Source organism: Loxodonta africana, chromosome 6, assembly GCF_030014295.1.
Source record: "Loxodonta africana isolate mLoxAfr1 chromosome 6, mLoxAfr1.hap2, whole genome shotgun sequence".
In the NCBI taxonomy this organism is placed as follows: domain Eukaryota; kingdom Metazoa; phylum Chordata; class Mammalia; order Proboscidea; family Elephantidae; genus Loxodonta; species Loxodonta africana.
In genome coordinates this window covers 36,652,424-36,667,829 of record NC_087347.1, presented here as the reverse complement: position 1 = coordinate 36,667,829, position 15,406 = coordinate 36,652,424, and the positions used below count along the sequence as shown (strand labels likewise).

The 15,406-nt window shown below is 37.2% G+C and overlaps 1 protein-coding gene across 3 annotated transcripts in view; it reads left to right on the top strand.

The window, feature by feature from the left end:
• The window catches only part of MAP2 (microtubule associated protein 2), a 68,809-nt gene extending 54,494 nt beyond the window's left edge, over positions 1-14,315 (top strand). For 2 of the 3 annotated variants that reach the window (XM_003406092.4, XM_064286726.1), the window contains 4 exons: positions 7,215-7,307; positions 9,235-9,316; positions 12,905-13,017; positions 13,238-14,315. In XM_003406092.4, the coding sequence (XP_003406140.1) occupies positions 7,215-7,307; positions 9,235-9,316; positions 12,905-13,017; positions 13,238-13,453 (504 nt within the window). In that variant the 3' untranslated portion in view covers positions 13,454-14,315. The remainder of the gene's footprint in view (positions 1-7,214; positions 7,308-9,234; positions 9,317-12,904; positions 13,018-13,237) is intronic. The other variant, XM_064286727.1, reaches the window with a different exon arrangement.
• Positions 14,316-15,406: the final 1,091 nt, after the last annotated feature.

The following is a 15,406-nucleotide window of genomic DNA, read 5'->3' as shown; positions in this document are numbered from 1 at the left end:
AAAACTTTTGGCGCTAAACTCCACAAACCTTATTAATAAATATGGAAAAATTATTATTTGTGTTTCCAAAGTGGAGACCTATAGAACCCCTTTTTGTTTGCTGTTTATTCACAAGCCAAGTAAAGACAGAGGTTGTTTTCAAACAACTGAACCAAACCCGTTGCTGTTGCATCAATTCTGACTCATAGCCAGCCTATAGGACAGAGTAGAACTGCCCCATAGAGTTTCCAAGGAGCGCCTGGTAGACTCAAACTGCCGACCTTTTGGTTAGCAACCGTAGCACTTAACCACTATGCCACCAGAGTTTCCAAACAATGGAATAGACTCTTTAAGAAGTTGCTTTCCTCACTGACTTGGTCCATTATACTTTGGAATTCCTTAAAAAATTATACAATGGAAAGAATGTTGTCTGAATTTGAAAAAGCTCATCATCTTCTCATTCCATTGAATCACAATGACTATTGTGCTCATGAAGACTCCCTTCCAGCTCCCAGTGAGGGGCTATTTGACAATACGTAACAATGGAGCTGATAACTAAACTCATTAATGTCCTTAGCATCAAAAAGTTCTTTCCGTATTCTTCAGTATTATCTCTTCACCCCAGAGTTTTTCAGTGTGGTTCTACTTTCTGTACATATACTAAGGAGCAGTCCATCCAACAGAACAAGGGAATACCTTGTGGTTTAAAATCAGGCAAGGCGTATGTCAGGGTTGTATCCTTTCACCATACTTGTTCAATCTGTATGCTGAGCAAATAATCCAAGAATCTGAACTATATAAAGAAGAAAAAGGCATCAGGATTGGAGGCAGACTCATTAACAATCTGCGTTATGCAGATGACATAACCTCACGTGCTGAAAATGAAGAGGACTTGAAGCACTTACTGATGAAGATCAAAGACTACAGCCTTCAGTATAGATTACATCTCAACATAAAGAAAAAAAAAATCGTCACAACTAGACCACCATGGAATAAACAGCATCACAATAAATGGAGAAAAGATTGAAGTTGTCAAGGATTTCATTTTACTTGGATCCACAATCAACATCCATGGAAGCAGAGGTCAAGAAATCAAATGGCACATTGCATTGGCCAAATCTGCTGCAAAAGACCTCTCTGAATTGTTAAAAACAAAGATGTCACTTTGAGGACTAAGGTGCACCTGGTCCAAGCCCTGGTATTTTCAGTCATCTCGTAGGCACTGGAAAACTGGACAATGAATAAGGAAGACCGAAGAAGAATTGATGCCTTTGAGTTATGGTGTTAGCAAAGAATATTGAATATACCATGAACTGCCAGAAGAACAAACTAATCTGTCTTGAAAGTACAGCTAGAATGCTGCTTAGAAGCAAGGATGGCAAGACTTGGTGGTCTCATGTACTTTGGACGTGTTATCAAGCGGGACCAGTCCCTGGAGAAGGACATCATGCTTGGTAAAGTAGAAGGTCAGCGAAAAAGAGGCAGCTGTCAATGAGATGGATTGACACAGTGACTGCAACAATGAACTCAAACATAACAATCAATGATTATGAGGCTGGTGCAGAACTGGGAAGTGTTTCGTTCTGTTGTACGTGGCGTCATTGTAGGTTGGAACCGACTGATTGGCACCTAACAACAACAACACCCTAATGGACCGTCCTACTTATCCTTTCCGTTTTGAGTTCTGTGGAATTGTATGTTTTGCTACAAACTATCATTTTCATTTAAATATGTTCTTAAATATATGTATTATTTATATTTGATATCAATTATTTTAAAGTAAACTATTGGTCAATAAATTCTGATTGAACTAGAGTGTGTGTATCCCTGAATGTATTTTAACCAGAGTGCAAGGTTACTAGAGGTAAATCTTTGAAGACCATCATCTGTGTGAGAGAATTTTGAGTCTTCAGGAATATCTGATGCAGTCATACTGTGGTTTAGTATCTGATGCCTCAGGTTTTTATGGAGGCTGTATAAATAGTTTTCATTAAAGTTAAGTGTTACAGAATAGGAAATGTATTTGAGAGGGCCAGAAAAGCGTTTTTGTAACGCAAGACAAAGGAGGGCTCCATTTAAGCACTCCTGAGAAATCACATGGATGTAGAGGTGAAGCTTAAACCCTGCAGGAAGAGGGAAGTTAGCCCAGTGCCACTGCCCATCACCCGTTCACAAAAGCATTCTTTGTAAGGCAGGCTCAGATTGAGGAAGAACGGAATGGTTCTACAACTGAGGGTCAGACCCAGAGCTTGCCTGAGAGTTTAATACAAGATTGTTGGAGAGCCGAGAACAGCATCCAAACCTTTAGACTCCAGTTACTCCCCATACCTCACCACCTCTAGCTGATAGATGGGTCCTTTCATTAAAAAAGCAGAAACAGTGGCCATCAAATTTAAAAAATTAGAATCACATTGCTCAAGAAATTCAAGTTGATGTTGGAATTGATTTCCTTTAGTTTATAAATTGTTTTCCTCAAAAGTATAAGTTAGATTTGATTTTCTTTGGTTTTACATGTTTCTTTTTTCTGTCTAACCTCTAATTAGAGAGGTTTGTTCTTGCCTACAGGCATAGCCTGCATTTTGTCTTCCTACTTTTTCCTAGAATGACCCCATTTTGGAAAAAATGCTAATTTCTCTGCTTGAGCAATTAAACTCCTTTAAGATCATTTCAGCTGTAGCGTGAGGATAAAAACCAGCTAAAGTTGTACCAAGAATATCCAGAAAGTAACTGCAGTGTTCTCCCCTAACAGGTTCTATTCCCTAGAATAGACAGAACTAGTAAAAAGTAAAATAAAATAAACCTTATTAATTTTTCAATTATAATAACATATAATTTATAACTCTTCATAGTTAATATGGCCCTTAAGTGAATGAAAAGGCAACAGTTTATGCAAGTAAGTTGCCAGTGTTTGCATAAAACTGCTGAGACATAAAATCCTTTGGAAGTATTGATTGGGCTGAGCTTTGAAGGATCAACTGCTCTTACAGGCTAGACTTGGAATGAAGGCATTCCAGAGAGATATAATAACATACAACACAGGGATGAGCTTGGGAATATAAATAAGGGCTTCAAAGCATTAAAATAAAAATCCTATTAAGCCCATAATAGAAATTAATTGATGTTTTTTAGATATATGATTTGCAAATTAGGGTAACGTTTCAACTAAAACCCAATGCCATCGAGTCAATTCCGACTCATAGTGTTCAACTAGAGTCAAAAATGGTCATTAGGTGAGAAAATTTCCGGGTACTCTTATACCCCAGCCCTTCAATATTGTCATGGAAATAGGGCCGGAACAGCGTTTCTGTAATAACAATTTATCCTAAAACACAGCTTCCAGTCAGACCCCGGAGCTCCCATTTCTCAAGCTACTGCACATAGGTAATTCTTCAAAAGAGCCCAAGGCGTAAGGCAAAACAGTCTACACTAAGCTGCTTACTAGGCTGTTGTTTGTCTTAAAAAGTGACTTTAGGAAACCAGTTTCTTCAAGGCTCAAGGTTCTAAAGGACAGCTAAGGGCAAATGGCCTGAGTGGGTCACCCCAACTTCATGAACCCCAGAGATCTGAATTCCAGGAGAATTAAAATGTTTTCTCAAAAGTATGGAAAGTAATGCAGCCTGGCCAAATGTAAAATAGGAAGGACATAAGAGAAGGCAGAATTGTCAGAATTGCCGAGAACTCTGGTTGTTTCACCAAGAAGTTTGGATTCATTTCACGGGAAATACAGAGCTTGGGGGGATTTTGAACAGTGCAGAGCTTTAAGACGATGATCCAGCTGACTGATATAATACATTTCACTTCTACTGTGAAGTATGCAGAAGAGAAGATAGGCACATGCTTTCAAATCACCCTATTTTGTATGAATAGTGCAAGTAAACACCATGCAAGCCAAAAAAGAAGATTGAAATGTGGTTTAGAGATAATCTTGGGTAATGATTACCAAAGTGTTATTTCCCACCATTTCATGAATATAGAAAATTAGTTCATTTGTCACATAGAGGTTTTATTTTTTCTAGACTGTCTCTAAGATGTTGATACTTTTCCCTTGAACAAGGATATTAGAAAAAATATGAGTGAAAGACCTTCCAAAAAAAAAAATTGATCCTTATTTGGGTCCATCCATAGAGGCCGGAGAGCTAAAACTCAAAGTTTTGTTAAAAAAATTAACCTGGAATAAAGTCTTACCCTTCACAGTAGTCATCTATTTCTCTATTTTAGGGAATGGTTCCTGTTGACTGCTGGTATTTGTGGAATCAATTTTAAGGGGTTAATTATTTGTAAGTGACCCTAGAGATTTTTGGCATACAGTAAATTGTAATTTTTCTAGAGCATAAATGTGAGTTACATGGAGTAGGTGGGTGCTCAGGTGCAAGTCATCGAGCTAGAGTACAAAGCTGACTGAGCATCAAACACCCTCTCCCCAAAATGGTTTTGTTTCTCTCTACTCAACCATCAAGCACTATGGTGAGTAGCATTCTGCAGAAATCATTTATATTAATTCTATCATACTTTTCCTTGTTTTAGACAAAATCTTTATACTGTGATGCTATTTGCAAATATGGAAATACATTAAGTATATGCCACTAACGCATGTCCAACTTCTGTCCAACATGACACATCATGTGTTATTATTGTTAAGTGCCATCAAGTTGGTTCCTACTCATAGCAAGCCTGTGTACAATAGAATGAAACACTGCCTGGTCCTGGTCCTGTGCCATTCTCACAATCTTTGCTATGTTTGAGCCCATTATTGCAGCCACTGTGTCATTCTATCTTGTTGAGGGTCTTCCTCTTTTTCGCTGACCCTCTACTTTACTGGAAACCTTGGTGATGTAGTGATTAAGAACTACAGCTGCTAACCAAAAGGTCAGCAGTTTAAATCCATCAGGTGCTCCTTGAAAAACCTATGGGGCAGTTCTACTCTGTCCTGTAGGACCACTATGATTTGGAATCGACTTGATGGCAACAGATTTGGTTTTGGTTTTTTGGTCTACTTTACCAAGCATGATGTCTTTCTCCAGGGACTGGTCCCTCCTGATAACATGTCCAAAGTAAGTGAGACAAATACTTGCCATCCTTGTTTCTAAGAAGTATTCTGACCATACTTCTTCCAAGACAGATCAGTGCATTCTTCTCGCAGTTCATGGTATATTCAATATTCTTTGCCAACACCATAATTGAAAGCCACCAATTCCTTGGTCTTTATATGTTGAGCAGAAATAGGTTGAGAACAGTCTACCATCAAAAAAGGGCCAGCTAGTCATTTCACTAGAAAACCTATGACTCCAGAAAAATCTGTGGAAAATCTACAGAAGTCAGCTTTCAAGTTCTAGAACTTTTAAGATTCTAAATCATCTCTAAATATTCTGGCAACGTGACTGCTTTGAGATTGAATCATTTATTTTGGAAATCATAAAATTTTTCAAATAGTTGATCAAATGTTAAGGTCAAATATATTTATTCAACTGAATTTTGAGTTTCCATTTTTGTAGCAAATGAATCAGATTTAACTTTTAGCTCCTGATCACTTGGTGATGAGTCACTTGATTGGCACTCTAGTGATCTCTGAATTAAAGTCTGTAGACAAAATATCAGATGCTATGGATATGGTAGGTTGGGTTATGGATATACCCCCAAGGATGAGTAAAAGGATTCAGATAAATTCTATATCTATTTCATAGGCACACTAATTAGATCCTCATGGAGAATAATTAAAAATATCATTAGAAATAATCAGAATTATTTGCTTTCTGAAAATAATTTATAAGGTTTGAAATGTAGTGGTTCTTACTGAAAATACTTGCGTCTGCGTTTTATATGAAACTCTGACAGTGAAAGTAAGTGTACTTCTTATTAGATTTAGACTGTCTTTTTTGTGATACCCTCTTTTTTAAAACTGTTATTTTTATTTTACCCTAAAGAGTAGCCCAATCATCATGTCTTCTGAATTCAAATTTTGACATGAGGCCCTTCCCTTGGGTCATTGATGAGAGAACTGTCAGTGATATTTCCCTGTAAGGGACAAGCTATCTTGTCAGTGTTAGACAGGCACTGCTATTAAAGCTTTGTTTAGTTTTAAATAATTTAGGATTAAATGTCCTTTTGAATTTCTGACTCTTTTTTGCAAATACTCAAGAGATGTGATACCATTCTTAGAGACAGCTGTATATCAGGGATAAATTTCTTTAGTTTTTTTTTGTTTGTTTGTTTGTTTGTTTTAAATAAAAGGATAAACTATCCCCTAAAGCATTAAAAATATCATTTCTCTTTAGCATTTAGGGGGAAAAAAAAAAAACACATAAAAAAAAAGTCATCAGATTTAGTAATGCCCTTCCAGATCTGGATTTGTATTGTCTTGAAGATGAATGCTTGACTTCTGAAAATTAGAAATAAGACACCTAACTTCAGCTCTTCTGAACTCAACCAAAGCCTGGACTACCTCTGCATGGCCAAGTACAAGTCCACTAACCAATGGGCCTTGGTTTTCTCAAATCTGAAAGTGGTAATAATGCTTCTATACTGACCACATGAGGAAAATGGCTGCTGAAGAGCAGCTTTCACAGAGGAGCCTTTAGAAGGCCACTGAGCCAAACATGAAAGGGAATCACAAAGCCCTTTCAGTAGGGCAGGCCTGGACCCTCCTTGCTGACCCCCCTGGGACACCAAGGGGACCTTCTTCTAAATGAATGAGAAGCCTGACTTGTAGCATCAAGCCAGACTAATAGTAGGCCTCACCTGTGCTATGTGGACCAATGGGATAGTCAAGTCAAATGTGCAAAGTGACTAATAATTATGATGACTGACATTTTGGGGTTTGGGAAGAGAGGGGACTGGTATATCCATAAAGGTCTTGGGCTCAACTACACTGAAATACAATATTGGAATGTCCATGGAGTGTACCTGAATCCCAGTGTTGCCCGCAACATTGAAAGCCCCCCATCACAGATGATCCAAGTTTTTTGTTTTTGTCCTTTTGATTGTTTCCAGGTCATACCTGCCTACAGTGAGGATACTTAAGACTCTTGAGCATTTTGCCCTTAGATGTGCAGGGAAAGGTGGGGGGAGCTCATATTTACATGACAGATCTGCTCAAGTTCCAGTGTTAGTTTTTTCTCCTAAATGAATATGTAGGTGGAAGCAAGTCTGGAGCCTCTTTGGAACTACCCTTTCTGGTTTCTTCTATCCAGCATATTGAAAGAAAAACGCATAGTGAAGTTACCTCCAATTCCTTTTAGGTTAGAATTTTAAACAAGAAGATCGATTTTAGCAAGGTTCAGTCCAGATGTGGTTCCAAGGATAACATCAGACATTCTGCTGGGGGTGGAAATGTAAGTAGAAGTTTATAGAAAGCTGCCCTACACAGCCAGCACCGTGCCTTTTTTTCTGCCTCCCTCTCAACACACTTCCCTCTTCTCATTGCTGCTCCACATGTCCACCTGGTCTGGTGGCTTCTCAGCCTTGCATTTTCAGTGATGGGCTTCCCATCCTTCCCTGTAGGATCATCAATGAATATCTCACTTTTGGCTTGAGAAGAAAACCTTGATGGTGTTACTACGGTTTTTAAGGGAATGGCAAGCCCACTCACTTGCCAATTTTGTGTGCTGGTCTTTGGCTTAGAGGTATTTTCTCATGCCATCTCTACTCCCCTGCAAAGTCAACTGGGTACTCCCTTCTGTAGCTCCATTTAAATTACTCTTGAAGCAAAGGTTGAAACACTTGAAAGTACCGAAAGTATGTAATGTCAATTTTTGCTGCTTCATTTTTCAGGAGAGTTAGGATATCCTTTGGAAAAATACAAAACTGGTGAAGCATGCTTCATCGATAATTCAAAGTGAAATGATTCAAGTCCCGTATACACTTTGTCTTGACAGGATTTTTTTCCTGTCTCTTTGATTTAGTGGAAATAATCATCTATGAAGGGAAGGAAAGGACACATCCAGGTTTCTTAAATGTGGCTGAGGCAGAGTTGAAATAGTCACGCAAATGCAAGCTAAAGTTAGACAAAGTAAGGATAGCTCCTCATAAAAATTATTTTAAAACATGAACTAGGCAGACTCTTCCTATTCTACAGATCCTACCACCTAAACCTTCTGGTAACTGAGACTCAATTTACAGGGTATCAGATCCAGAATCCTCATCTAACTCTTGGCTATTTGCTCCTCATCTGGGCAGAGATGGCACAGAGCAGCAAAAGGAAATGGAGGCAAACAAGTGCCTCTACTAGGAGCTGTCTTCTGACACTCGAAGTATCTCCATTGTCATGGAAAGTCCATAGCCCTGTTTGCTGGACTTCTTGAAGGCTGCTGGACTAAGCCTCAGAGTCAGTATTTACACTGACGTGGTTGCCATTCTTCCTGTTGCCCTGACTGCAATACCCACCTTGTGTTACTCTCATAGAAGCAGGCTTAGTCATGGTAAATAAATTGAGGGTATCAGAAGATGGACCCAGCTATCCAGCACAGAAAGTGTTGCTGATCAAAACACCTAAGCAGAAATGGATAAGTTGGGATAATTAAAGATCCTAAAGTAAGTAAATTCTAGCCTCCAAAGCAATTGTCTTAAATTTTCTCTAGAGAAGATTTACTTTTCTAAATATGCAGTTAACCTGGCCCATTCCCAGAGTGCCTGAGTTAGTAATTCCCATGTACTTCTGATGCAGGTGGACAATGGAGGACACTTTTAGAAGCACTCCTTCAAACATTGGGAGAGGAAACATTGTCAATATAACATAAAGAAAAAAATGTTGCTATCATTTTGTAATTTGGTGGGTAAGAAAAAAATCCATTTAGCCAAGATATGATAATTTAATAACATTTTAGGAAAGCACCTTTATAGCTTTCTTCTTCCTGGATTTTAAGGCAATGTTAGTTCACCGTGTATCTATAAGCAGTGTTGTTCACTTTTATGTTCTTGGCTCTTTGCATATGGAAAGGTTTAACAGGGTGTGGCTTAGTTCTTTGAGTGGAAGCTTGCTATATTAATCCAGGTGTTTCTATCCCTTGTGGCATGATCTGTTTTCTACTAATAAGATCTTCTGTTCAAGGGTTTTCTTTCACTTGAGTCCTTCTTTCCAATCCAAACATGTGGGAAGACCTATGGGAGATGTTCTCATGTGTGTGCGTGTACCTTAGTTTGGGTTTCTGGATATGTTGTTGCGTGTTGTGAGTTTAGATGTGTTTCTAGATTTTATGTTTGAATTTGAGGATTTCTTCCATGTCTAAACTATTTCAAGCATATTTTGTGTGGTTCATCCAGGTACAAATTGTTACCAAGAAGATAGATCTAAGCCATGTGACATCCAAATGTGGTTCTCTGAAGAACATCCGCCACAGGCCAGGTAAATAAATAATTTTTAGAAATTTGAAAAATATTAAATTGGATTCAGGAAATTTCAAGTGCAAATTTTGTATTGTGAAATACCTAGTTAGAAGAACATTTCAAAATCCTGATACTTCATGCTTTTATTAATAGAAACTTAAGTTAGAAACCTCAAGGCATCTTCATTTGGCCAAATGAACCTGATTACCATGAATAGGCCACATATTATAGAACAGGTTAAAACATTAAAAGGCATTTAAGATGAGTTTGTCCTCATGTACATAACCTAAAAAATTTATTTTATAGACTATATAATTCAAAGGAAACCCTGGTTTTGTTTTCATATATTTCAAAAGAGCTTATTTGAAATAATACAGTCTATAAAATACATTGTACCATGTCTTTATGTATAATAACATTGATTAAAAGCATTTACAGAGATTTTTCATGAAACTTTTTCTTCATTATATAAGAATTGTGCTTAAGAAATGCTGAACAAATTTATTTATCTGATGAATTTCTCAGATCCTTCATTAGGTCAATGAGCATTGTAAATCCTTTGTAGAATGCAACGTTTCCAAAACTTGTTTGACCATGAATCCCTTTTGTTTTTCCAGACTAGGACCAGTGCTTTAAAGTAGAATTCGTATTCATACTTGTGGCGTGTGATTTCCCCCTTTAAACTGTAATTCTAACATAGTATGAGTCATCTTTCTGAGTATCATATTTTTTTTTGCTAAATTTCACCTTTATAGATATGTAATCATAGAAAACTGTCAAATTTATAATTTTCTTAATATTTTAAAACTATTTATAAAAAATATATATATTTTAAAACTATTTATATATACCATTAATTTACAGAGGACAAGAGGAAAGCAATTGGTTTTAACCATCTATGCTTGGCATCATAGCATATAAACCAGGTGGAAGGTTATTTGCATTAATCATTATCTCAAATGTAATTTAAAAAAATAAGGTGTAAGAACAATTGAGTCCCATAAGACCTCTGACAAAGAAAGATTATTAGGAAGAATTTATTAGTTGAAAAACACAGGTAGGTTAAGACAAGTTTCAAAACTAAAAAATCTGCTGGAAACGTGTCTAGAAATCAGGCTTCACTTTGGACCAGGGATGTTCATAGAGCAATTCAAGGCGTTAGAAATACCGTATATGGAATCCTCATTACTAGTCCCCAAATTGCTGTCATAGAATTACCTGTCATTTATAAGACAATAGGGACTGGTCTCATGCTGTGTGTCTTCATAATTCCCCTGTCTATAACTCAAATCTACAAACACTTGGTTGACCTTGCATTGTCCTATCAATAAAAAAAAAAAAATTTTCATGACTAAAATATTTTGTCATAATGGCTATTTTCTTCCAGAATACAAAAGAAAGTGCCAGATTCTTTAATTACAAGAAGGATGTATACAATTAGTCAAATTTGCCTGGGGACTGGGTTCACAAAAAAAAAAAAAAAAAAATCTTATGTAGGAAAGGAAACATTCTGTCATGATTTACTTATTGGTCATAAAAGACTGTTGGCATTGACTCCCACCTATTACTAAATCTAGCTCCTGTGTAATAGCTGAATCAGATGACTAAATTCGTAAAGAAATGCTAGCACAATGATCCTTGACAATGGCAAGCTTTTCACAAAGCTACTTAGAAATGTGGAACATCTAAAGAGAAACTAAAGGAAACAACCCAATACCTGGAGGCACAAATTGAAATGTTTGCACTTTTCAACTTTACTTCAGGACTTATGAAGCTCGATAAAAATTATCATTTTTCATAATTGCTGTTCCTAGTGGGTGCCACAGTTCCTTAGAACCAAAGGCATATATCTCTAAATTCAAACATGCTTTGCTGATAGTTGCATAGGAATTTCTAGTAAGGCCTCAACAGAAATAGCCTTCTCAAGCTTCCCTTTCTGAATATATTTTGGGTCACTATTACATTATTGCTTTTTTTTCTCTCAAAAGACAGTTCAAGAAAATTTAACCAACTTATATTTTTTATATTGGTACAACATATAATCATAAAAGACAGCCCGAGAAGGCTACTACAATAAATAAATAAATAAAATCCCAAGGAAATTGATCTCATCTGGTTAGAAACCCAGCATCCTCATTTAATAAATACATTTAGTGAATCATTATGAATCATGCTAATTCTATCACAGCCAACGAGTGAGACAGGTAAAATATTGGAAGAATAATACTCCCTACAATGAGGTGTATTTTGAGGGTAGGACAACTGCATACATCCTGTAAACATGAGCTAAAGAACATCATGCACATCCTGATTCGGGAGAAGAATTATTAGATGTTTCTTCAAAATGTAATCCAATAAAACCATATAACTTAAGCAGACCCAAGGCCAAGCAATTGGGTGTTAATATAAATATCTAGGTATTCCATGGGAAAAATACCACAAGGCTTAAAAGAGCTATGAAGCCTTAACAGACCTCTGTCTTTGGTCTGCATCAAGGATCCAAAATTGAAAAATTTTTCCCGTGTTTCCATAGAGTCCCTCATATTTTTCCCAAATGGAAATTCCCAGAAAAATGCAATGGTAGTATAGGGTCATTATCATTCACCACTGGGCTTCCAAAAGAAGGCATGCTGCCACAACCAAATTGCTCATGCAAGTGAGAGCAAATCTCTTAGTTGAAGACAAGATAGATTAAAAAAAAAAAAAAAGAAGTCTAATCTAGCATCTTTCCAGGTCAAAGACATCAGCAGGTGCTTAGAAGTGGTTGTTGACAGGCCAAAGGACAAAAAAACCTACTCAGTGTAGAACAACTCCTGCATTTGAAGCCTGAGAAAGGGAAGACCACACTGAAATGTGGCACATAGCACCCTCATCAAACAGCAGATCTTCGAGTTTCAGGCTAGTTAGCGTTTGGAAACGTGGCACGGTCAAAACCCTATCTCAATGTTATCAGATTGAAATCAGTGTCAGATTTGTCCTATGACATTTGATACAAGAACAAAGATCTCCTAAGATTCTCTCCCTTTCACTCCATTTGCTAATTAAAATGGTGTGCTCTTAAAGCTAACTAGTTATAAACACCTTAGCTCCTGACTCATTCCATCAGTCAAGCTGTCATTGATGAGCACTTACAAATGAACATATCACCCATCTGCAGCCTAAAATGTCTTTGGACAATGACCTTTTACCACAAAGAAGAATAAAAAAGAGGCTCATATCAATGTAATTTGCTCCCTTAGGCATAAGAGACTAAATGTTCCAATTTCTAGAAAGGATGCAATAGGGTATTTTCATTGTGTCATTTTAGAGTGTTTTGTTATACTGATGAGAAACCCTTCCTGATTTCTTAGGTTAGACATGGGCAAAGGAGAAAGGTATTCACATATAAAGCAATCCACATAATAGTATAAGAAGGATGCCATTATCTTGACTGGTCTAGGCGAATAGAAACTCTAAAAGATTCCTTTCATATCTATGATCGGAGGGATAGTAAAGCTGATTGAGTTTGTGTTTTGGTGTGGTGTATCATTTCTGGGAAATGGTCACCACAAATATTTCACCTTAGCCAAGTATTTAGCAATTTAAGCCTTTCTCCTCTCATACATAGGTGGTGGGCGTGTGAAAATCGAGAGTGTAAAACTGGATTTCAAAGAAAAGGCCCAAGCTAAAGTCGGTTCACTGGACAATGCTCACCATGTCCCTGGAGGCGGTAATGTCAAGGTAAGCAACAAGGTCATGAGCCAATCTTGTCTTTTCTTTGAATCCTTCTGAAATACTCTTCATCAAAATGAGTCCCAGATTGAAGGCCAAGACACATAGGAAATGGGGGGTGACAGAGCTGCATAGAAGTCACATTAACATCTGCTCTGGGATATAAAGAAAGAGCTGGGGGCTAGTTCTGATGCTTGAGTTAACGAGGATTGATGCTTATCTTGAACAGATTGACAGCCAGAAATTGAACTTCAGAGAGCATGCAAAGGCCCGTGTGGACCATGGGGCTGAGATCATTACGCAGTCCCCAGGCAGATCCAGCGTGGCATCACCCCGACGACTCAGCAACGTCTCCTCTTCTGGAAGCATCAACCTGCTCGAATCCCCTCAGCTTGCCACTTTGGCTGAGGATGTCACTGCTGCACTCGCTAAGCAGGGCTTGTGAATATTTCTCATTTAGCATTGAAGTCATAATATTTAGGCATGAGCTCTTGGCAGGAGTGGGCTCTGAGCAGGTGTTATACTCGTTCTTTACAAACCATAAAATAAATAATCTTATCCCCAAACTGTAGTAATTGTTACAATTTTATAAAAAAAAAAAAAAAATGAATAGAATATGCAGAAATTGACCTGATTTCCATTTGCAACAGGAAGACACTGGCTTTACATGGGTACAATCAGATAATTATTTTTGCTCTGCTCTGTTTTGCATGGAGTATTATGATTTTAAAAGTTGCATTTTTACCTTTCATGTGCCTGAAGGCTATCCATTACATCCTGAAGGGCCTTGTTAAAATCCATGCTGCTCATTTCACTGTTCTGTTTATGGGTGAAAAAATAAAAGCCACCCACAGTAACTTATTACAGGTTAAATTAAACCACGAAGTCTGATTGTAGGAAGGGAAGAGCATGTAAGAAATAACCAGTTTTTTAAAAGTGTTATTTTGTATAAATGGGAAGAAAGATTCAATTAAGTTATTAACATTTGGGACCTGGATAATTATATCAGAGTATAAGTGAATCCAATAAATTATTTAACTAATTAAAAAATAGTTACAAAGCATTTGAGCGGTTTTTGAGAAAGTGGCATGAAAGTGCATCTCTTAGGATTAAAGCGCTTTCATTATGATGGACTTGTGTCTGATTAGAATGTCAGGTGATCGGCTAGATTTGTGTCCACACTACCAGTTTCATACCCCCTTCCATCTGTTTGATACAGTATTATATATATAAATATATATATATTTCTCTGTGGCCATTTGTGATACTTCCTCATATACTTGAATATTATACTTCTTTATTCACAGTATCTGTGTCTCCTGCACCCTTTGGTGTTGCAATTTTAGGTCTGTGAAAGTAGATGTTAGCAGGGTTCTTTCCGTACTTAAAAAAAAAAAAAAAAAGACAAACATTTTAGCATGAAGTTGCTTCCTGTAACAACTCAAAGATGTAACCCTGTTTTAGTGCCAGATACAAGTCTCTCCTGTGATGCTAGAAAAATGTATTTTTCTTTACTTTCACCAACATGGAGTTTGTGGGGGTGGGTCCCGTTATACATAAAAGGGTCTACAGATTGTTGGTTTAAGATATGACTTTCTTTCATTTTTCATCACAGAATAGTTTGGGTTTTATTCCTATAATCATTCATGAAACAGACTTCTTAAGATTTCTTCTTTTTTTTTTTTTTTTCATTTGCTAAAGTTGAAACAAACAGTGAAAGATTAGGGACATGCTATCCCATTCTTTCAAATAGTATCTGTTTATTAAATTCTCTGGTAGAACATGTTTGACTTCCTCACCCAAAATAAGATCTCTTGATCAGGAAGAAAAAATACAGTATTTTGTGAAGCTATAGCTACAAAACATTTGAGATGCAGATATCTGAATCAATTTTTTCAGAATTCCAACATTACACTCTGTAAAGGAACACAATGTGACTTCATAGTATTTACCAGTAGATAATACTGTTCTGACCTTGGGTACAGTCTAGAAATCATAAATCAGTTAATTAGTTCCTCTCAAAAAGCATTCATCTCAGACTCAAACAAGCAATGACATAGTCAATGACCTCAATAGGGCAATGAGCCGCAGGGCTGGATGGACACTTTTTAGTATTTTTCTGTCCTTTTTCTTGCTCAGGGCTGGTAGACTGAATCTGACTGAACAGTGAAAGGCAGATGGTCAGATAGGCATTTGATCTCTCTGAGCCAAATCGATTCCCAAATATAAAGGGGTAAAGGATGAGCATGGCCTGAGGCAATGAGGAGGTATAGGGACATCTAAGACAAAAGCCAAGAGATGTAGAGACAGGGAGAAATGGGTGCCATTTTGTGACCCATCGGATACTGCATCCAATGAGATTGCCACAAGAGAAACCCTAGGAGCAGACCAACACCAT